The sequence below is a fragment of the Chelonoidis abingdonii genome, chromosome 4 (genome assembly GCF_003597395.2).
Source record: "Chelonoidis abingdonii isolate Lonesome George chromosome 4, CheloAbing_2.0, whole genome shotgun sequence".
NCBI classification, from domain to species: Eukaryota; Metazoa; Chordata; order Testudines; family Testudinidae; genus Chelonoidis; species Chelonoidis abingdonii.
In genome coordinates this window covers 1,539,190-1,561,921 of record NC_133772.1, presented here as the reverse complement: position 1 = coordinate 1,561,921, position 22,732 = coordinate 1,539,190, and the positions used below count along the sequence as shown (strand labels likewise).

Below are 22,732 nucleotides of genomic sequence, written 5' to 3'. Positions count from 1 at the left end.
GAGCTGAGCCCCTCTCGCCGCCGCAGAGCCAGAGCATCGTCCCCCGAGCTGAGCCCCTCTCGCCGCCCCGGAGCCAGAGCATCGTCCCCCGAGCTGAGCCCATCTCGCTGCTGCAGCCCAGGCTCCGCTCCGGGGATGATGCTCGGGCTCCCCAGCGGCAGGGGAGCCTGAACTGCGGTCCAGCCTGCGCAACTCAGGCTGCTGTGATGCTTTCTAGCGACTACAGCCAGAACTGCAGGGTCAGTTCCAGCTCAGCCTGAAAGCCTCAACTGACAGGGAACATCCTGGTTCAGGGCCGGCTCCAGGCTTTTTGCTCCCCAAGGAGAAAAAAAAAGGAGGGCGGGGAGGTGCCGCCCCTTGGAAAGTGTCGCCCCAAGCACACGCTTGGTGCGCTGATGCCTAGAGCCGGCCCTGCCCCCAACATCCCCAGGCAGGTGTCCCAACCCCGAGGAAGCGCAGAGGGCTTGGAGAGCTGTTCAAGCGACCCAGAGGCAGCCGTGTTGAACATGGTCTGTGCTCAGCAAGGGGCGTGACACCAACACTTGGGATTTTTATCACACGCATCAATGTAAAAGCTCCCAACTCCCGGAGTCCTGGGATTGGGGGAGAATTTCAGTTGTCTTTTTAAAGTCATTTTGTAGCCCAGGTGGCTGAGAAGAAAATCATGAAAATGTGACCCCAGACGTTTGAAAAAGCAGCAGACTGAGAACCAGACCACAACAGGCATTAGAACTGTGCCTCGTGGGGATCCAGGCGAGGGTGAGTGTCCAGCTGGGGTCCCTTAAGCAAGCTCCACCCAGAAATACACCTCACATAGTGTGTTATGAGCCCCAGGGCTCAGACCTGGCTCTGCTCCTGCCCAGCCTGGTCTCCCCTGCCCCGGATTGATCTCAGCCAGCGTCCGGCCCCCACTGCCCTTTGGGAAGTGATGCTATCTGGGGTAATGGTGGTGACGCCAGCTGGCTAGAGAATGGGAAGTGGGCACAGGCTGGGTTGCAGGCTGAAGGGTTTGCCGACAGTGGCTCCGGGTGTCGGGCTGTGCCCAGACCGGGTGGGAAACTGAGAACAGGCCCACTCGGTCCATGGCACAAGCCCACAAGCACTGGCAGCACAGGGGCGGGGGCAGGAACACCCACAAGTTGACAGGGGCAGGTCACACGTCTCCATGCCAGTGTCAGGCTATGTCATCTCCATGGGGCAGGCTGTTCTCACGCCGCTCAGACCACCACACGTCTGCCAACCTCCAGTGCCACAGGTGGGCCTGGAGAGCCCCTTCCCCCGGCAGCAGGCCCACATCTGGGGGAGGGGCGCTGCCCCGCCACCCCCTGCCTCCAGCTGGTCCATGTGCTCCACCCAGCCCCACCCCACGGACCCTCCAGCCTTACCCGGGCACAGCCCCACGGGGCCGACTTTTCTTGCTGTCTCTCTCCGTGTGCCTGGAACTTGCCTGCTGCTTTGTACAGCCTGGTTCTGCTGTACCTACAAACAGCGCTTCTAAGGGCACCAGATCCAGAGCTGCCGGCCTGGGGCAGACCCTGGGACATCTGGCCAAGGATCCTGTCTCTGACAGGGGCCTGGACCAGCGCTGGCTGGAGGAGCAGCTCCTTGCTTAGCGCGGGGACCAGTGTTTAATTCGTGCAGGGGCTTGTTTGTTTACACTGATGGGAGATAATGTTGCCTGCTTCTTATTTCTAAAGATAGCTCCGGCACTCGACCCAAGATTTAACAATCCGAAGTGCCTTCCAAATCTGAGAGGGACGAGGTGTGGAACATGCTTTCAGAAATCTTAAAAGAGCAACACTCAGATGTGGAAACTACAGAACTGAACCCGCAAAAAGAAAATCAACCTTCTTCTGGTGGCATCTGACTCAAGTGATGAAAATGAACATGCATCGTTTGCACTGCTCTGGATTGTTATCAAGCAGAACCCGTCATCAACAAGGAAACTGAGGAGGGGATGTGTGGGAAAGGGATGGGGGTGAGGGTCTGGAAGGGGGTCCAGTGCTTACCTGGGGCTCATAGGCAGGGTGGGCCGGGAGTGTCCATGTGCTGCTACCCCAGGCACTGCCCCCGCAGCTTCCCATTGGCAGCAGGGGCACTTGGGGCGGGAGCAACACGCGTGGACACAGACCTGACGCAGCCACATGGAACGAGCAGGTAGGGAGCCGCTCAGTTGCGCTGCGCTGCCGGTGATGGGTGGGAGTCCTGAGCCATTTTAAATGGTCCACGGGATGCGTGGGGGAGGGGGAGCGCCCGGGGGCAGAAAGCAGGGCCAAGAGAGAGACCCGGCCTCTATTGCTGGAGCCAGGCCCAGGCCAGGAATATTCCTGGTGCCCAGGCACCACGGGCTCATAGAACTTGCCGCCCATGGTTACAAGCAAACAAAGCACCTGGGGTTAGCACCAAGGAGTCCACAAGTCATAAGAAATAGACAGAAATAACCCCAGTCGCGTCTTTCTAAACACTCCTGATCCGCTAACGCAGCTGGGGGTTGCAAAGAAACAGTTCTAGGTGTGAGCTGATGATCTACGATCACACCTGGTGTAAAGCTTCTCACAGCGTAGCTGCTCCCTGTTCCCCTCTATCCCGGAGAACAACAACAGAGAGAGGGGAAGTTATTTCCCCATTTTAAAAAGTTCTAGCCCTCCCACTGGCTGGTTTGGTCATGTGCCCACTCCCTTTCCTTCACCTGGGGGACTCTGTTACCCTTTACAGGTAAAGCAAGCAGAGAACAGCCACCGAGAGGGATTTTATAGCTACTGGCTGGCTGGGTGTCCATCAAAGGGAGCTACCCGCCCCCCTTCATTTATCATGGGGGGGAAGGAGTGCTCAGAAGAGGGGTGGGATCGGCTTAGTGCCCTATTGAGGTGGAGAGACATAACTGTTACCCCCCAGCTCTGGCAGTCACCCAAAGCCCAGTACTGGAGCACATGGGAATTTTTCCATTGAAATGTTTTTCTTGGTCCACCTTTTCCATTTTCTGCAGAAGCCAAAAGCCAGGAAGTGGGCCGGTTTCCAACCACACTGTTTCTTTGTTTATTTTGCATTGTCATAAAAAACCTGCAATTTTGGTGGGAAATTTCAAAAAGAGAAAAACAATTTTTCAACATTTCCACAGGAAAAATAATTGTTTTCCAGCTGGTTCTGCTACACCCCCCCACCGGTTTCCTTATTCCAACTTCCCTCCTTCCTACGCAGTGTATGTAGGTCAGAGCCAGATCCCCTGACTTGGGGCTATATTTAGGGTCACCATCGCTTTAATTCCCCTCCTCTCATAGCTGCCCTGTGTCCCTGGGGGAGAGAAGGACAGAGCTGAGGAGCCACAAGGTTACCAGCCTGGACTCAGCATGGGGATGTTGGAAATCTGGGAGAAGGAGGCAGGGGTTATGGGAGGGGTCTTGAGTAGAAGGCCTCAGTTTACAGCTGTGTATATGTGACACGCAGTACCTGACGGTAGCACTCTGTGACCCCCATATTCATCATTCGTATGCGGTTGTGATATTTCATACAAAGCACGCCAGGTACGGTATCTTATGAGAGGTCATGATCTGCTGAAACCCGTTGTTCTGTCCAGATATGAATGTCATTAGTGTGTATGAAGTTATGAGAGTTAATTTGCTGTATGGTTGTTTCTGAAATACGTTGTAAATTTGAGTCTCCACTGCTAACCACTCCCAGGAGGGTGTTAACTGACCATTAATCAGCAGGGGAGGTGTAATCGAGGGGGTTACAATGCAATGACGGCTGCCCAAGCACCACACAGCGGGGACTGCTCAAGCTGTGACTCAGCAAAGCCCATCAGGGCATGTCCAGGCAAGTGTCTTCTCGGCACGTGGACTGAGGGTATAACAGAGGGGACAGTGGCAGCCTGCCTTGGCCTTTCTCCTGCCCCACATATGCTGGAAGCAACAAGAACAGCGAGAAGATGAAAACTTAAACTGAGGAGCCTGGTCCCAGGCTTGAGAGGGAGGCCTGCGTGTTAAGAACTGTAACATCCAGTGCGGTGAGAAAATCACGTGATCTAAATACTGCCCAGCGTACTAAGGGTTAAGATTTAGAGCGCGCACTTACCTTTATTTTCTCTGTAACTATCGCTGACCTTTCGTGCCTACTGCTTATAAATCCTGTCTTTCTGGCGTTCATTAATCTGTTTTATATTTTACCTAAACCAGTGTGTTTTGCTGGAGGTGCTTGGGAAGTCTCAGCTCAGGTTACAGTGGCTAGTTCGTGTCCTGTCCACACTGAGGGAGGGGTGGACTGGGTTAAAAACTTACACTGGTCGGGCTTCAGACCAGGGCGAGACGGTACAGTTCTGGGTGCAAGGCTGGAAACTGGGGGAATCGGCTGGTGCCTTTCTCCGTGTGAGTTGTGAGTGGCCCAGGGAGCATTCGTGCAATCCAGCTGGGAGTGGGGCTCCACATGCTGGTGGCTGCGAGATGACGGTGCCCAGAGGGATTTGCTCCTTGTCACTAGCAAAGCCTTGTGACAGACAGCCCAGGCTGGAGAGTGAAGAGGGCAAAGTGGTACCCCAGTTCCAGGCTGTGCCCGGGGGACCCCATCACAGTATACATGTCTGCAGCAGTGCAAGGGTTAACCTGAGGAAAGGTCTCAGCAGGCTCCAGATTCCCAGGGATCTGGATGGAGAAACTGAGTCACGACTCAGGATTCTGGGGAATTATGGCAAATATTTTTCTTTATTGAGCAAAGTAAAATAAAATCATCAAGAGAAGCACAAGCCCTGGGCTGGAGCTCAGTAGCCAACAGCAGTTTGCAGACAGCAGTATAAAGGGATACAGGAGCGAACGCCTTCTGGATCAGTGTAAACCAAATCCAGTGTCAACTCTGAATCTCCCTGTCCTTGCTCTGACACTGGCTTTGTCTGCAGTGACTCCAGCAGTCACTCATCATTTGCACTGGGGAGAACTTGGGGAATCAGCCCTGAGGCCCCTGATGGGTAACTCCTGACGTACATTGGCGGGTGTGAGAGCAGAATTCACCCCTCCCCACGAGCTGGTCCCTTCATTCATGCTCTGGGTGGGAGTGTTATGGGAACTTTGCTCAGGTGAAAATGACAACACCAGGTGCAATCTGGATTCCACTCTTGGGTTCTCTCCCCAGTGTGGGAGGGGAGTGGGGTCTAGTGGTTGAGGGGGGCAGGCTGGGAGCCAAGACTCCTGGGGTCCTTCCCTGGCTCTGGAAGCGGTCACCTAGATACTGTGATAGTAAGAAACAATTTTTACCCTACTCAAGACAAATGCATTGGAGGAAGGACCTTGGCGGGGATGGGTGGAAGAGGTGTTGCTGAAGGGAAAGCCCCTCCAATAGCTCTGGGTAGGGGGGTGAATATACTGTACTGAGCGAGTATCACATGGTCTCAGCTCACTGCTATTTCACTGCCCCGTCCCAACCCCGCAGCCTGTCTGGGGTACCTCCAGACTACCTGCCTGATCGGTGGGTAGCGATCAATCTGTCGGGGATCGATATATTGCGTCTCGTCTAGATGCGATATATCGATCCCGAATGCGCTCCCCTTGACTCCAGAACTCCACCAGGGTGAGTGGCAGAAGTGGAGTCGACGGGGGAGCTGCAGCCATCAATCTCGCACCTTGAGGACGGGAGGTAAGTCGAAATAAGATACGTCGACTTCAGCTACGCTATTCCTGTAGCTGAAGTTGCGTACCTTACATCAACACCCGCCCCCACCCCTACCCCGTGTAGACCAGGCCTGAGTTAAACGTGCCGGCTTTGCCTGGTTGCTGGGCGGGGTTAGTGCAGCTCTCAGAGCAGTGCTGGGAAGCTGGCTAGCCCGAGATATAAGCTAGTAGCCCCAAGGCTGGGGTTGCTTTGGTCCCCACCAACACTAGCGAATCAGCCACTCACAGGATTTTAAGGGGCTGGGTGTTGCTCCCATTGTCATGCCAGCAGGGGTTGAAGACGGGGTAGACAGGGGTGTCGAAGGCAGCGTGATAGAAGGAGTACAGGGGGGTCAAATTACTGGGGTCATCGGCGTTGTAGAAGGTCACTTCCCTGTCTGTGTAATCAAGATAGACCCCGATGGTCTCAGGGTGGGGGCTGCAGTCAAAGGCCATCGAGTTGGTGTCAAACGCCCAGTATGGCTTCCCGGCCTTCTGTCGGTCATAGCCGATGAGCCAGTAGCCCTCAGCGCAGACCTCACCAGACCCCGGCCATAAGGATTTCATCTGGATCAATCTGCCCCGTCTCTCCGCTCGCTCCAAGACGACGCCCAGGTTCCAGCGCGGCTTCTGGCCCACGAGCACCTCCCAGTAGTGCTGCCCTGCGCTGAAGCTCTGATGGGCCACTACACAGCTGGCTGTGTCAAATCGCCTTGGGTTGGAGCTGACGGTCTTCATAAAACTCCCACATCTCACCTCCTTCCCGTCCGCTGGGATCTCCAGCAGAGGATGGGCCGTGTCTGGGTCCAGGGTTAGATCCTCCATCTTCACTGGGAAAGGCAGAGGGGTCGGGGGAAGGGTTTTATTCTGCAGGTTTATGGCTGTTTCCATCACAGCCGTCCCCTGATATTGATTTTTGGGATGGCCACAGACGTCCGACCCCTGCTGTGAGCCCAGCCCGTCTCACACTACGCAGGAGTGGAGGGGAGATCTCCCTGCAGAGCACTGTGAGTGACTCTGCCATTGGAGTCAGCGTGGTGATATGCTCTGTACTCTGTGCCAGGAACAGACGGTAAATATCTGGAAAAGTTCCCCTGCTTTCACTCTCATTTCGAGGAAATCACATGCTCAGCCTGCCAGTTCTGACCAAATGCCAGCCCTAAATTGCTTTGGAAAAGTCCCAGATGGGATTTTGTTAGTCCTGGGCTCCTCCCTGCACCCCACCCCACCCAGGGGACCCTGAGAGCTGGGCCCAATCCCTAACTCAGCCCCCCTCACCCTCATGTCTCTCCATACCCCTCTGCAGGGTCCCTACTGATCACCGGAGTGTGGGCCAGATCTGGGCTCCCTGCCTCTATTACACCCTCCCTCTCCACTTACTCTTCCCATTCATCCCAAAAGCTTCCACTGCTCTGAGCCTCCCCAAATTGCAGCTGAGGAGCCAGCAGTCATGGCGGATTCACTGTCTGGGGGTACGAGCCAGAGCCCCTTACTTGTCCGGTCAGTGTCTCTCCGTCTCCATCTGCTTGACTTTTTCTATCCTCTCTCTGCTATTATTTATTCTTTGCAGTGTAGTGGAATGTAAGGCCCTGCTGAGAACAGTGCTGGGCACGGCACAGACGGCTCAACCGAGGTCAGAGCGCCCACTGTGCCAGGCACTGCACAGACCCTGTCCGAAATCTGGGCCCACAATGCACCGGGCGCAGCACAATTCTGACTGAAATCTGGGGCCCCAGCACGCTGGGTGCTGCACAGATGCGTATAAGAGATGGCTCTGACCCAAAGAGGTTCCAATCTATACCTAGATATATCCTCTTCCTTCCCCTGCCTGGGCCCCTTGCCACACTCACCATCTCTCCTTCCCTTTGCTACTGCCAGAAATTTGGTAAAGGCGGATGGGTTAGAGCAGGGGACTCAAGACTCCTGGGTTCTCTCTCTGGCTCTGGGAAGGGAGTGAGGTCTAATGGGTTAGAGCCAGGAGCGCCACCAGCTTTTCTGCAGCCCTAGGCGGCAGAAGGTCCTGCTGCCAAAATACCGCCGTGGTCACTGCCCCCTAAACTGTAGTGCCCTAGGCGACCGCTTAGGTCGCCTAATGGGTTGCGCCAGCCCTGGTTAGAGCAGGGGGGCTGGGAGCCAGGACTCCTGGGTTCTCTCCCCAGGTCTGGTAGAGGAGTGGGGGCTAGTGGTTAGAGCAGGGGGGGCCTGGGAGCCAGGACTCCTGGGTTCTCTCTGGCTCTGGGAGGGGAGTGGGGGCTGGTGGGTCAGAACGGGGGGTGGGGCTGGGAGCCAGGACTCCTGGGTTCTCTCCCTGGCTCTGGGAGAGGACTGTGGGCTGTTGGAGCAAGGGGGGGTTGCCTCTTAGACAGAGGATTTGCTGCCTGGCTCCCCCGGGGCAGTTCCCTGCTGTCACACCCCTTACGGTACCTCCCATGTTCAGACTGTCAGCTCCAACGTCTCCTGCTGTGTGTAGCCCCAGGCTCGCTGGGATCGAGACCCCCAGGGCTCCTTCTCTGATCCAGGCCAGCTCCCCCTGCGATCGCCAGTGTCACCCCCATTCCCCTCCGTGGGGTCCCTGCTGAGCCGCCCACACCAGAGACCCTGGCAGCTGCTGCCTCTCACACCAGCCTGGACTGCAAGCGACCTGAGGATGAGCTGAATAGCCTGTGTGGTAGAGCAGGGAATGTTCTTGTTTTTGTTGCACAAATACTGTGTGTGCCTCAGTTTCCCTGTGTGCCATGTGTGCAATGAGGTGGGAGGGGGTAGTTGTTGTGGAGGACCAGGGGTGACCGTCTCTAGCAGTTGGGACCCCAGCAACTGGTGATCTGGTGACTGGGCCGGGGCCCAGCCCAGGTGGGAAGGCAGCCGGTTCGGACCTGTGGAAGGACAGGGGGCGAAGGAGAGAGGACCCTGGGGAGCTGACAGCTGGTTCTAGCCTGAGGGGGAACAAAGGTAGAGTCGCCAACTTTCTGATTGCAGAAACTGAAAACTCTTGTCCCGCCCCCCGGCCCCACCCCTGCCTCCACTCCGAGGCCTCGCCTCCTCCCCAAGACCCCAGCCCTGCCCCGCTGTTCTTCAAGCCCCCCTCCCTCCATCGCTTGTTCTCTCCCACTCTTGCTCACTCGTTCATTTTCACCAGGCCCGGGAAGGGTGTTGGGGTGAGGGAGGGTGCCTGCTCCTGGAGGGGATGCAGGGTGTGGGAGGCAGATCAGGGGGCTGGACTGTGGGAGGGGGTGAGAGCTCTGGCTGGGGATGAAGGTTCTGGGGTGGGGTGGAGATGAAGGGTTTGGGGTGTGGAGCAGGGCTCAGGGCTGGGGCAGGGGGTTGGGAGAGTTTAACATCATCACAGGTCAATATTTACTGGCCACTAAGGCCCTGGAGCCAGGGTACTGCTGGCCAGGAGCCATCGTGGGGCTGTTGGAAATGTGGGACAGGGAGTCAGGGACAATGGGACACTCTGTAGCTGAAAGCAGCACCCTGGAACCCCATAGTCACCACTGTGCTATGATGACAATCTGTGTCGTATGAAGTACACCGTGTGAGGCGTCATTTGGCATGTCTTGATCTGTTGAACAATAACACCCTGTGGGATTGTGTGTGCTGCCACTGGATGTGGAGTTATGAAGTATTGCTCTGAGTTACTGAGTTACTGAAATATGTGGTGAGGTTGGGAACACCCACAACCAGCCTTTCAGGTACAACAAAGCAGGGGCCATATATATATGAAATGTCTGCAGCAGCTCAAGGGTTAAACTGAGGAAGGGATCTGAATGGAGAAACTGAGTCACGACTCAGGATTCTGGGAAACGACGGCAAATATTTTTCTTTATTGAGCAAAGTAAAATCCTCAGAGAAGCACGAGCCCTGGGCTGGAGCTCAGTAGCCAACAGCAGTTTGCAGACAGCGGTATGAAGGGATCCGGCAGCCAGCGCGCTCTGGGTCAGTGTAAATCCAATTCAGTGTCAACGCCAAAGCTCACTGTCCTCACTCGACACTGGCTTTGCCTGGGAGTGACTCCAGCAGTTATTGCTCATTTGCACTGGGGAGAACAAGAGGGGATCAGCCCCGAGGTCCCTGATTGGGTAACTCCTGATGGACACCGGTGTGTGTGAGAGCAGAACTCCCCCCATCCTCTCTCACTTGTCCTTTCATTTATGCTTTTGGGGGGGGCGTTAGGTGCACTTTGCACAGGTGAGAATAACGACACCAGGTGCAATCTGGATTCTATTCCTGGGTTCTGTCCCAGGTCTCGGAGGGGCCGGGGAGTCTAGTGGGTTAGAGCAGGGAGGGCTGGGAGCCAGGACTCCTGGGTTCCCTCCCTGGCTCTGGGAGGGGAGTGGGGGCTGGTGGGTCAGAGCAGGGACACTGGGAGCCAGGACTCCTGGGTTCTCTCCAGGTTCTGGGAGAGGAGTGGGGGCTGGTGGGTTAGAGCAGGGGGGCTGGGAGCCAGGACTCCTGGGTTCTCTCCCTGGCTCTGGGAGGGGAGTGGGGGCTGGTGGGTTAGAGCAGGGGGGCTGGGAGTCAGGACTCCTGGGTTCTCTCCCTGGATCTGGGAGGGGAGGGGAATGGGGTTGGGTGGGTTAAAGCAGGAGGGGCTGGGAGCCAGGACCCCTGGTTTCTATCCTCAGTTCTGGGTGGGGTAACCTAGATATTGTGATTAGAAAACATTCTTTCTTCTAGTTAAGGCAAATCTATTGGAGGATGAGGCTTAGGGGTGTTATGGGCCACTCCTTTATGAAAATATGCTTATGAATATGACATAACTGGAATATGCTTCATGCAAAATACCTCTTGCAAGATATCATTGGAAAAGTTATAATCTATTGAATGTGTTCATCCTATTTGTGTGCATGTATCATTCTTACATTTACAGTTAGGAATACGAAGTATAAACTCGTATTACTGGTGTAGTCAGACTAGGCGAGGGCCATTAATGGTATTTCAGGAACCTGATGGCTCCATTTACAAAAACAATGAGCTGTTAATGGCTTTGTTTTCCCGTTAGCCTGGGTCAGCCCATGAAGTATGGAGACTGAGGTCTTATAGATACATGTGACCATGTCTCCTGATACTGGAATCCCTCTTAAACCTGGTCCATGAAGAACTGAGAGGGGGTCAAACTGAAACAACAGTCTCCCGCCGTATGTAAATCCTATTTAAGGGTGGGAGAGGAAGCAGAGCGACCGAGAGTGCATTCGGGTCCCGTGAAAAAAATTTTGGGCCCCCCCAGCAAGGGCGGACTGGCTAAACATGGCCAACGAGGGGGGGTGGTACAAATTATCGGGGCCCGGCGGTCCAGAAGGGGGCCTGGGGCCCAGCTTCCCCTCCTCTTCTCTGCCCTGGAGGAAGTGAGTGGAGAGGTAGGGTAGCCCCCTCTTACCACCCAAAATGCTGGAACTAACAGACTGAATGGGGCAAATATTGAGCCTGGACTAGAAATGAGTCTAGTCTGTGAAAGAAGCTGATTGGAACATCTCTGATGGTGAGATTTACCTGTAACCAGTTTCTTAGGGTATTAAGCTTAACTTTGCCTGTTTGTTTTATTTCGCCTAGTAACTTACTTTGTTCTGTAGCACAGGGAAAGTTAAGACAGATGCAATTAGGAACCTTTTTGGTTGTTTTGGTTTGTGGATTCCTCTGTGCTACCCCCAGGTGCTTTTGTTTTGCTTGTAACCTTTTAGCTGAACCCCAAGAAAGTTATTTTTGGGGTTTAATCCCTAAATCCTGAGGTTTCAGACGTGTTCTTTCTTTTTTAATAAAATTTACCTTTTTTTTAAAGAATCCTTTGATTCCAAAGTCCTTAGACAAGGGTCTGGTCTGTGCTCACATTGCTGAGGCAACTGGTTGGTATTTTATTCTCAAGCCTCCCCAGGACAGGGGATGAAGGGGCTTGAGGGGATATTTTGGGGGGATAGGGATTCCGAGTGACCTTTCCCTGAATATTTGTGAAAATCACTTGGTGGGGACAGCGATATCTGTCCAGGGCAGAAGATTGTGCCTTGGAAGAGTTTTAACCTAAGCAGGTAGAAGATAAGCTTCGGGGGTCTTTCATGCAGGTCCCCACATCTGTACCCCAGAGATCACATTTGAGGGGTATACACTGACATGGTGTCTGTTATGACCACTTAAATCCTACCTTTCATACTTAATAAAATCACTTCTGTTTATTAATAAACCCAGTGTAAGTAATTGTTATCTGGGAGGCAAACAGTCTGTGTATACCTCCCTTTACTTTGAGAAAGAGGGCGAATAATATGAACTTATACTATGTAAAACTGTATACAGTGTAAGGTGGATTTACTGGGGTTCAGCTCCCATTGGGGCTGTGCAGTTGTGTGCTGGGGCAAGTCCCTTTTAACTAAACCTTCCCAGAGCTCAGCTAATCTCAGTATCTGTGTTCTGCAGAGGGGAGTGCCCCTATCTCTGGGGTCAAGTATCAGAGGGGTAGCCGTGTTAGTCTGGATCTGTAAAGCAGCAAAGAGTCCTGTGGCACTGTGACGTTATTGATATAAACTGGGACCATATAGAACATGGGTTACAACCAAGGTCCTGTAGTGGCACCAAATCCTATGTAAAGTGGGTCATACAAGGTGTCTAAGACCAGGTTATCACGTTGGTGAATCTCTGTAAATCTTCGTGTCCAGGATACAGACGGTAATATATCTGGTAAGTTCCCCTGCCTTCACTCTCATTGGAGGAAATCACAATCTCATGCTGCCAGTTCGGACCAAATGCCAGCCCCTAAATCTGCTTTGGACAAAGTCCCAAGATGGTGATTTGTTAGTTCCGGGCCCCCTTGCAACCCCACCCGCACCGCAGGGACCTGAGATAGCTGGCCAACCTAAACTCAAGCCCCCCTCACGCCTCATGTGCTCTCCATACCTTCCAGGGGTCCTACTGATGACGGATGTGCGATCGGGCCTCCCTGCCGTCTGATTACACCCTCCCTCTCCACGTTACCTCCATTCATCCCAAAAGTTCCACTGCTCTTGCGCCTCCCAAATTCAGCTGAAGGAGCGCAGTCCATGGCGATTCACTGTCGGGGACGAGCCGAGAGCCCCTTTACTTGCCGTCAGGTGTCGCTCGTCTCCAGCTGCTTCGACTTCTACATCCTCTTGCATTATTTTATTATTTGCAGTTGTAGTGAATGTTCAAGCCCTGCTTGAGACATGCTGGCCGGCACTAGACCGCTCAACGAGTCAGAGCGCCACTGTGCCAGCCCGCACAGACCTCTGTCCGAAATCATGGCAAAAATCACTGCGGGCCGCAGCACAAATTCTGACTTGAATCTGGGCCCCAGCACGCTGTGCTGCACAGATGCGTATAAAGATGGCTCTGAACCCAAAAGAGGTTCCAATCTAACCTAGAATATATCGCTCTTCCTCCCTGCCGGGCCTATGCCACACTCACATCTCTCGCTTCCTGTGCCTTACTGCAGAATGGTAAAGGCGGAGGTTAGAGCAGGGGACGCAGATCCTGGTTCTCTTCTCTGGCTCTGGGAAGGGAGTAGGTCTATGGGTTGAGCGGCACGCCACCAGCTTTCTGCAGCCGGCTAGGCGGTCAAAGTCCGGCTGCCGAAAAATGCGCTGGTCAACTTGGCCCCCTAAAACTGTATGACCAGGCGACCGCTTAGGTCGCTATGGTGCGCCAGCCCTGGTTAGAGCAGGGGGGCTGGGAAGCCAGGACTCCTGCTCTTCCAGGTTGTAAGAGGATGGGGGCTGTGGTTAGAGCGGGGGCGGCTGGGAGCTACAGGACGCCTGGGTTTCTCTGGCTCTGGAGGGGAGTGGGGCTGCGTGGTAGGAACGGGGGTGGGCTGGGAGCCAGGACTCCTGGTTTCTCTCCTGGTCTCGGGAGAGGACTGTGGTGTTGGAGCAGGGGGGTTGCCGTCTTAGACAGGAGGATTTGCTGCCGTGGCTCCCCGGGCAGGTCCCCTGCGTCAACCCCTTAGGCTACCCGTCCCATGTAGACGTCACTCCACGTCTCTGCTGGTGTAGCCCAGGCTCGCTGGGATCGAGATCCTCCCAGGGCTCCTTCTCTGATCCAGGCAGCTCCTGCATCGCTCATGGGCCACCAATTTCCTGGCCCCCATTTCCCTCCGTGGGGTCCCTGCTGAGTCCGCCGACAACCAAACTGGCAGCTCTGCCTTCTCAACACCAGCCTGGACTGCAAAAGCGACCTAGGATGAGTGAATAGCCTGTGTGGTGAGCAAGGGAATGTTCTTGGTTTGTTGCACCAAACTACGTGGTGTGCCTCAGTTCCCTGTGTGCATGCTGATCAATAGGTGGAGGGGAGTTGTGTGTGATGGACCACGGGGTGACACGTCTCTACTTGGACCGCCAACGCAACTGGTGACTGGGTGACTGCGGCCGGCCGCCCAGTGGGAAAGTGCAGCCGTTCGGTGACCTTGGAACGGACATGGGGCGAAGGAGAGAGGCCTGGGGCGCTGACAGTGGTTTAGCCTGAGGGTGAACAAAGGTGAGTCGCAACTTCTGATTGCAGAACTGAAACTCTTGGCGCCCCCCGGCCCCAACCCCGCCTTCCACTCCGACGCTCGCCTCCTCCCAAGACCCAGCCCTGTCCGCTGGTTCTTCAAGCCCCTCCCTCATGCTTGTTCTCGTCCACTCTTCGCTGCACTCGTCATTTTCACCAGCGCGGGAAGGGTTTGGGTGAAGGGAGGGTGCTGCTTCGCTGATGGGATTGCGGGTGGGGAGGCAGAATCAGGGGGGCTGACTGTGGGAGGGGTGAGAGCTCTGGCGGGGATGAAGGTTTTCTGGGGTGGGTGGAGTATGAAGGGTTATTGGGTGTGAGCAGGCCGGAGGGCTGGGGCAGGGGGTTGGGAGAGTTTAACATCCATCACAGTCATATATTTACTGCCACGAAGTGCCCTGGAAGCCAGGGTACTTGGCTTGGCCAGGAGCCCATCGTGGGGCTGTTGAAATGTGGGACAGGGAGTTCAGGGGTACAATGGGTACACTCCTGTAGCTGAAAGCAGGCCCCTTGGAACTCATAGTCACCACGGTGCTATGCATGACAACGTGTCGTATGAAAGTCACTGTGGTGAGGCGTCATTGCATGTCTTGATCGTTGAACAAACACCCTGTGATGTGTGTCTGCCTACCTGGATGTGAGTATGAAGTATTCGCTCGGCATTCACCTGAGTTTATTGAAATTGTGTGAGGTGGGAACACCCACAACCAAGCCCTTCAGTACAAAAAGTCAGGGCCATATAATATAAGTCTGCAGCAGCTCAAGGGTTAACACGTGAGGGAAGGATCTGAAATGGAGAAACCGGAGTCACTGACTCCAGGAATTCTGGGAAACGACTGCATAATATCTTTATGAGCATAAGTAAAATCCCAAGGAGCACGAGCCCTGGCCTGGAGCTCAGTAGCCAACAGCAGTTGCAGACAGCGTATGAAGGGATCGGCAGCCATCGGCCCTCTGGGCAAGGTAATCCAATTCAGTGTCAACGCCAAAAGCTCACTGCCTCTACCGACACGGCTTTGCCTGGAGTGACTTCCAGCATTATGCTCATTTGGGGGGCAACCCCCTGGGGGAGAACAAGAGGGGATCAGCCCGAGGTCCCGATTTGGGTAACTCTGAATGGACACCGGTGGTCGTGTGAGAGCGTTTATGGCTGTTTCCATCACAGCCGTCCCCTGATATTGATTTTTGGGATGGCCACAGACGTCCGACCCCTGCTGTGAGCCCAGCCCGTCTCACACTAAGCAGGACTGGAGGGGAGATCTCCCTGCAAAGCACTGTGAGTGACTCTGCCATTGGAGTCAGCGTGGTGGTGGGGGACGTGGTGCTGCAGGGAGTCCGGCGGGGGGCTCAGTAAGGGGCGCTCTCCCCTCTCAGTCAGTGCTGGCCCCAACACCCCGTCATGCGGCACTAGAGGGCGCTGTGCTGCTGGCAGTGGGGTGTATATACAGCTGCCCCGTCCCAGAGGTGGCCGCATCTCACTGCCAGCTGACGGATCCCTGTTATAGAATCACAGAATCCTAGAAATGTGGGGCGGGAGGGGACTAAACCAGCCCTCTGCACGGGGACAGGGACAGGTAACCCTAGACCAGCCCTGATGGGGTTGTCGAACCTGTTCCTAAAAACCTCCAGTGATGGGCAATGTTCCCTCTCATTTTCTACGTCCATGGGTGGAATGAATTTTATGTGCATCAATATGGAGATGATGCGTGGTGGGGGTTGGGCCGAGGGGTTTGGAGTGCGGGAGGGGGCTCAGGACTGGGGCAGAGGGTTGCAGTGCTGGAGGGGCTGGTGGGGGGATGTAGGGTTTGGGGTGCAGGCTGCCCAGGGCTACCTTGGGGAGAGAGGACTCCCCCCAGCCCTCTCTCGCTGCAGCAGCCTGGGGTTGGGGAGAGGTGCCTCTCCCCACCTGTGCGTCCCTTGATAGCTAGCTGCGCGGCTTAGAGAGGACTTAGTTGATGGGGCTCCCCGACCTCCTTTGGTAGCCACTTCCAGAGCTTAACCCCTCTTAGAGTGAGAAAGTTTCCCCTAATTTCTAACCTAAATTGCCCTCAGTGCTAATTAAGCCCATTACGTCTTGTCCCGACATCTGTGGCCATGGAGAAGAATTGATCCCCGTCCTCTGGAGAACAGCCTGTAACGTGTCTGAATTGGACTGTTATCCGGTCCCCGCTCCGTGTTCTCTCCAGACTAAACAGGCCCAGTTATTCTAACCTTGCCTCACAGGTCAGGGGGTTTCTAAACCTCTCATCAGTTTTGTTGCTCCCCTCTGGACTCTCTCCGGTTTGCCCACATCTCTCCTACGGCGCGGGGCCCAGGACTGGACACAGCTCCCCAGTGCAGACTAGAGTGGGACAGTTACCTCCTGTATCTAACTCGCGTCCCTCCTGTTAACACACAGTTATTCCCGGTCTGGGACGTGTTTTGGGGACCCGTGGGACGAGAGACCCTAAGGATCGTTCTACCCAGTGCACCGGCCATTTCAGCAGCCCCCTCTCCCCCTGCCCAGTGACAGCCAGGACCACACTGAACGGCTGCAGGGGGGAAACCGAGCCCCTGCCCTCTGTGTCCCACGCTCACCCTGCTTAGCCTGGGAGCACCCACTAGCCCACGGGAGACCCCTGATGATCCTATAGGCTTAACACCCCAGATTTCCCCCTGCCCCACTCTAAGGGTGAGGGGAGCTGTGACCTCCTTTTGGGGGGTGCTGAGGTCTGGCTTCGGTCCCCTTGAACTCCCCCCTTCTCATGTTCCCCAGCTCCCCCTCCTCCTCTCTATCTCCCCCCACTTTCCCCTCCAGCTCCTCCGTTCTTGCCCCTGCCCCCCCCAGGCAGGTTCTGTGCAGGGTCAGATGCCTGCTCTCTGGCTCGTCGTCCTCACTCACCTGGTGCCGGTAAGTCCCTGGGGCCAGTCTTGATCGCTTTGTTCCTGGGCCACATTTCATGGCTCTGGTGAGAGAGCAGAAGGCAGCTGAGAGTCTCTCCAGGCCCCATTGCTTTATACAAAGACCCTGACCAACACTGGGGCCCTCCACGGGGCAGGGCACATCACAGACCCCGCCCCCCCAGAGCAAGATCGGGGACCCTGGCACAGCACAGACCCCCTTGACTGAGAATGGCCCCATCACACTGGTGCTGCATAGACCTTCTGACCGAGACTGCAGCCCGTTGCAGTGGGCGCTACGCAGCCTGGGCCCCCATTGTGCCGGGCACTGCCCCGATACTCAGTGAGAAGCAGTCGCTGTCCCAAAGAGCACACAGGTAGCAGAAATGGCAGACAGAGAGCAGAAGGGGAAACAAAGGGCCAGGGAGGGGAAATGACTTGGCCAAGGTGACACAAATAGTCAGTAGCAGAGTTGGGAACAGATCCCATGTGTGCTGAGCCCTTGTCTGTTACTCTATACAGCGGGCAATGCTGCCTCTGAATGCTTGAGTCCATCTCTGGCTCTGGGAGGGGAGTGGGGTCTAGTGGTTAGAGCAGGGGGCCTGGGAGTCAGGGCTCCTGGGTTCTGTTCTAGTCCAAAAAGTACTGTGTCGTGCAATAGTTTTAAGATGTTTCAGGTACAACCACCACCAACCCAAACATGACAAAATCAGGGAACGCCCATCCCCATTGGTAAAGGTGTGAGAGTTCACAGCAAAACATGCTCTGATGTCCTCTATAAAATCAGGGCTGGACAGAGGTGAACGAGCAAATATTGCTATGCTCCTGGCTAGGCACAAAAATTATGGTGTGTTAACTATGGATGCACTGGCCTGATCTAAAAGGTCTCAGACCCATATAGCCTATTCCCATGCAGGAAGGGAAATTGATCTTGGGTGTGAATTTGTGGCTAGAGGAAAGTAAGATCAAGTGTTCTGCCTTGTTTCCAGGGTATTTAAGAAGATGGCAAGAATATCAGAAAACAGTCCGCGAATGAAGGAACCGCTGAAACATTCTTGGAGCTCAGAAAACAGGTGATGGCTCAGAGACGTCTGGTTCTTCACTCAGCATACGATAGTGATGCAGGTCTTTCACCATTGTCATGTACTAAGTCAGGTACAAGCTCTGATCAAGTTGCACAGGGGCTTTATCTAAATTTCAGTGTCTGGGCCTTAAAATGAGCCAGAGCGAGGGGCAAGGGCACGTGAGCAAAGGGAGAATGGGGGACTGTGATGACCTGGGGAAATCTATGTACAGTTTGAGTTCGAAGTGACATTCTGAGCTCCCTGTGTGCATGTGTCTCCAGCTACAATCTCCATTTTGATTGTAAGCCTGGTTTGTACCTTCCCTGCTGTCCTTCTACCTGCATCTCAGACTGAAATTCCACAGTGTGGTGACACAGGAGAATCGTTAAACCTCAGTGGTCCACTATTCACATGGAGGGGGTACAGGTCTTAGCTCTGGATGCTGCTAATCACCATTTACTACTTTCCCTCAGAACTTGACTGACAGAACGGTGGTTTTAATTTGCCTTCTTTTATGCTCCAAAATTCTCTTCCTTGACTTAAGAAAGAGGAGATAGGTGAGGAGGAGGAGGGAAGGGATGAGGGACAGAGGGGAAGAAGCAGGGCGCTTCTCCATCACAGACAACTTTTAAATCTAGATGGGATGTTTTTCCCAAAGATCTGTTCAAACAGGGATTAGTTCAGGAAAATTCTCTGGCCAATGTTATCCAGGAGGTCACAGGAGTTTCTTCTGGTCTTGCATTTCTCTTTAACAGCTAATTCAATTTATTCTTGCTTATTCTCTTGAGTTAGCATCACCCCTCACGCTGACCACTGATCAAATTGCAACTTTAAAAAAGAAGTGACTGAGTTGGGGGAATGCTTATGCCGTGATCATTAGAGCAAAAAGGAAAATTCTACTTACTGAGGCAGCCATAGCCGATTTCAAGTTCAAAGGCTCGTCTCAAGTTGATCCAACCAATTTGATTGACAAGAACTAAGCTGATCTGGGGATGTTGTTACCTCTGCTTTATACCTAGCAAACACACATCCATGTTAATCACTGATTGATTTAATCATTACATTTTTTTATTATAGTTACAAATTACAAGGTGACACCCATACCCAGAAATGAAAAACATATCATCCTTCAACCTTGGAGTTATTTTGCCAAAGGGTGTTACCACATAAGCAAGAAGCTCACGCCAGTAATTGTCCAAAATTAATCAACATAATCTAGTTTTGTTCTCGTACAATCAGTTCAGATTTTATTGGCAGGTGGTAGCCCTCAAAGCCCACTCGGAATATCTTGAGGCCAGAGTTGCTGCCTCAATTTTGTACAAACATGATGTAAAGGAAACATGGTACAGCGGGACCATCTCAGAACTGGCCACTCCCATAGTCCACGCAAGGGAGATGATCTCCTGATGGGCAGTGCTCTCGATAAAATGGAGGAACACACTCTCTTAGATAGGATCCAACATCAGATATAGGTACAGAGGCAGTTCATACGTCACGCACTGAAGAAGCTATTCCAGACAGAGGGGACTACAGGAGCTCAATATGGTGTTGGGAAGAGGTTGCAAAGAAGAGCTGTACAAAAGTATTTGGTAAAATGTCACCAACTCTGTTTTTCTGAAAGCCCCAGCTCATGGAGTCATATGATCACAAGAGAATCTCACTTTCCTCCCACTCCTAACTAAAAGCTACATTTCCAACCGTCCGAGATGTGGAGGAGAAATTGAAAATGTGACCCCGCCCCCCAAAGGCTCAAAATCCAGCAGACAAATAAAAAAGCCTCCAAATTTATTATTGATAAGCCACCTGCTGTTAAGCCGATCTCATGACATTTTCGCTAGGTACAAGCTGAGAACACAGCGGGAAATTTTATTAACTCAACGAGGTGCCATGCCAAGGAGTGAAATAAACACACCCACAATAGTGGCTCCGAGCACGGGGCTTTCAAAGTGCAGGGACTGGCACTAGCGTAAGCTCCATTTCATAGATTCCAAGTCCCCCTTCCCCCCATCCCCATGATCATCTAGTCCGAGCTCCTGGATCACACAGGCCAGAGAACAGCTGTCCATTCGTTCTTGGTTGAACTGGAGCAGAGCTTTCAGAAAAACATCCCATCTTGATTTAAAAACTGCCAGCAAAGGAGAATCCACCCCAGCCCTTGGCAAGTTGTTCCAATAGTTAGTTCCCCTCAGTGCTATAACTTTGTGCCTTATTTCCAGTCTGAATTTGTCTAGCTCCAACCTCCAGCCATTGGAGCTTGTCAGTTCTTCTTTGAGATGTGTTGCTCAGATCCATGCCAGTTAGGTGTGCGCGCGCTGCGTGCACGTTTGTCGGAAGATTTTTACCCTAGCAACACTCGGTGGGTTGGCTGGGTCACCCCCTGGAGTGACGCCGTTACGGCACCGGATATATACCCCTGCTGACCCAACAACCCTTCGGTTCCTTCTTACAGCCCGTGTCGGTCGTTGGAACTGTGGAGCGCAGCTTAGCTGATCTCCACGTCCCTAGCTACTCATAGTTCTTTGCTGTTTATTGTGTGTATAGTTCGAGTTCTTGTAGTTATAGTTAGTATTAGTTGTTGTATTTATAGTTAGTGTACATATTTGAGGGGGGATTGGGAATTAGCCCCTTTCCTCCACCCTGGTGCAGGCCCATGCCCAAGGCACCGGGATTCAAACCGTGCTCAGCTGCCAAAAGCTGATACCAATAGGGGATCCCCACGACTCCTGCCTCAAGTGCCTAGGGGAATCCCACCTTGCCAATAAGTGCCGCATCTGCAAGTCGTTTAAACCAAGGATGAAGAAGGAGCGGGACTTCCGACTGAAACAGCTCCTCATGGAGTCAGCACTTAGTCCTGCAGCGTCGGTACCGAGCGCCCAACAGACTCTTCGGTAAGGAGCGCCCCTTCGGCCCCGGACCGCTCCGGTACCGAGAAGGAGCCCCAGCACCGACCCCTACCGGCACCGACATCTGCTCGGCACCGCTCCCTGTCCCCGAGACACAGGAAGCAACATAGCGTTCCAGCTGCTTCAGCTCCGCAGAAGGAGCGCTCTTCGAAGACAGTTCGTCCAGCATCGTCTTCTGCCGCGGCACCGTCGACTGTGGTACCACCGATTGCGGCTCCACGGAGCGCAGCACCGTCGATTCCAGTCCCACAAGGGCCATTGAGTCGGGTGCCTGACAGCTCCCCGGCTTATGCTGTGGTTGAGCTTGCCCTCCCTTCTACACTGGAGACCTTCTCCACAGCAAGGGAGCTCATCGCCATGACGGAGTCGACAGGGCTCAACCCCCGGCACCGCCAGTACGGCTCATACAATCCATCAGGAAACAGGCCCTAGTAAGGCCACCTTCCGTAGGTCCAACAGAGAGACATCGTTCAAGATCACAGTTTCACAGTCACTCTTGATCACGCCGTTCCCGCTCCCAGTGCCGCTTGCAGTCCTGCACCACTCTCCATTGCGGTACCGGTCACACTCACAGCACTGTTCGACATCTCGTTCCCCAGCAGATACTCCCAGTACCGATCCAACTCACAGCACCACTCTTAGCACCATATATCCTGCAGTCGCTCCAGACAAAGGGACTTGAGATCCCGGTCGAACTCCCTGCACCGCTACGGTAGAAGGTCCCAGTCTCACTTGCGGTACCGTTATAGCTCCCGGTACCACTCCCCGGTACCACCCCGGGATTGAGAATCCAGAACAGTGGCACCCTCCCAGGGTCTATCGGCACCACCATGGCCATCGAGACACACACTGGTGTCATAGCAGGCTGGTAGCGCATCCTATCCTCAGGAGCGTGACTCTGATGTCCCCAACCATATATTTCCAGAGAGCCAGACCCATGAGCAAGGGCCTCATCACTGGTCCTTCGGACACCGTGGGCATACCACCAAACCCAAGGTGCTCCATCAGAGGCTCCACAGTCAGCCCCATCAGAACACCGGGTACCAGAGGCAACATTAAGCCTCCCCCCACCCCCGGACACGGATGAGGCTCTGATACCATCTGCAGACACCCAGGTTCCACCTGACGCAGATGACGCTCCTCAAGTACAGGAGCCCCCACAGGACGCCCTGGTCCTGGGCCTCTCCTCCTCATCCTCCTCCTCCTCGCCTGACGAGGTGGTGGCGGGAACATCCTCCTCAGGCCCTGCACCAATTGATCTCAGGGCCCATCAAGACCTTTTGAGACGAGTGGCTCAGAATATGAACTTACAGGTAGAGGAGGTCCCTGAAATAGAGGACCCTGTCGTGGACAACCTATCGGCTGATACACCTACTAGAGTGACTCTTCCATTTATCTGTCATGGCCAGTAAGCCCCAGCTCCTAAGTCAAAGGAGGCTAAGTGCATGGACCTCCTAGGCCGCAAAATATACTTGACCAGAGGCCTCCAACTTAGGGTGGCAAACCAACAAGGCCTCTTAAGTAGATATAACTTTAACACGTGGGTGTCCTTGGGGAAGTTTACGGAGCTTCTTCCCCAGGAATCCCGTCAAGAATTTACGGCCCTACTTGAGGAGGGTAAAAAGGTAGCAAGAACCTCCCTCCAGGCCTCTGTGGATGCAGCGGACTCTGCAGCCAGAACCCTGGCATCAGGAGTGACGATGAGGCGTATCTCCTGGCTTGAGGTATCAGGCCTTCCCCCTGAATTACAACAAACTATTCAGGATTT

General features: G+C 54.0%; 1 protein-coding gene across 1 annotated transcript; it reads right to left on the bottom strand.

The window, feature by feature from the left end:
• Nucleotides 1–4,675: 4,675 nt before the first annotated feature.
• LOC116831535 (E3 ubiquitin-protein ligase TRIM50-like) lies at nt 4,676–19,078 on the bottom strand. Its single transcript, XM_032791627.2, has 3 exons — nt 18,966–19,078; nt 16,999–17,062; nt 4,676–6,463 (listed from the first exon to the last, which is right to left on the bottom strand). The coding sequence occupies exons 1-3, from the start codon at nt 18,975–18,977 to the stop codon at nt 5,877–5,879; spliced, it is 663 nt and encodes a 220-aa protein (XP_032647518.1). The 5' UTR covers nt 18,978–19,078; the 3' UTR covers nt 4,676–5,876.
• Nucleotides 19,079–22,732: the final 3,654 nt, after the last annotated feature.

Coding starts and splice junctions, on each gene's coding strand:
- LOC116831535 (XM_032791627.2), bottom strand. Junction 6,464..16,998: donor CAGGGACTTACCGGCACCAG/GTGAGTGAGGAC, acceptor TGCCTTTCCCAG/TGAAGATGGAGGATCTAACC.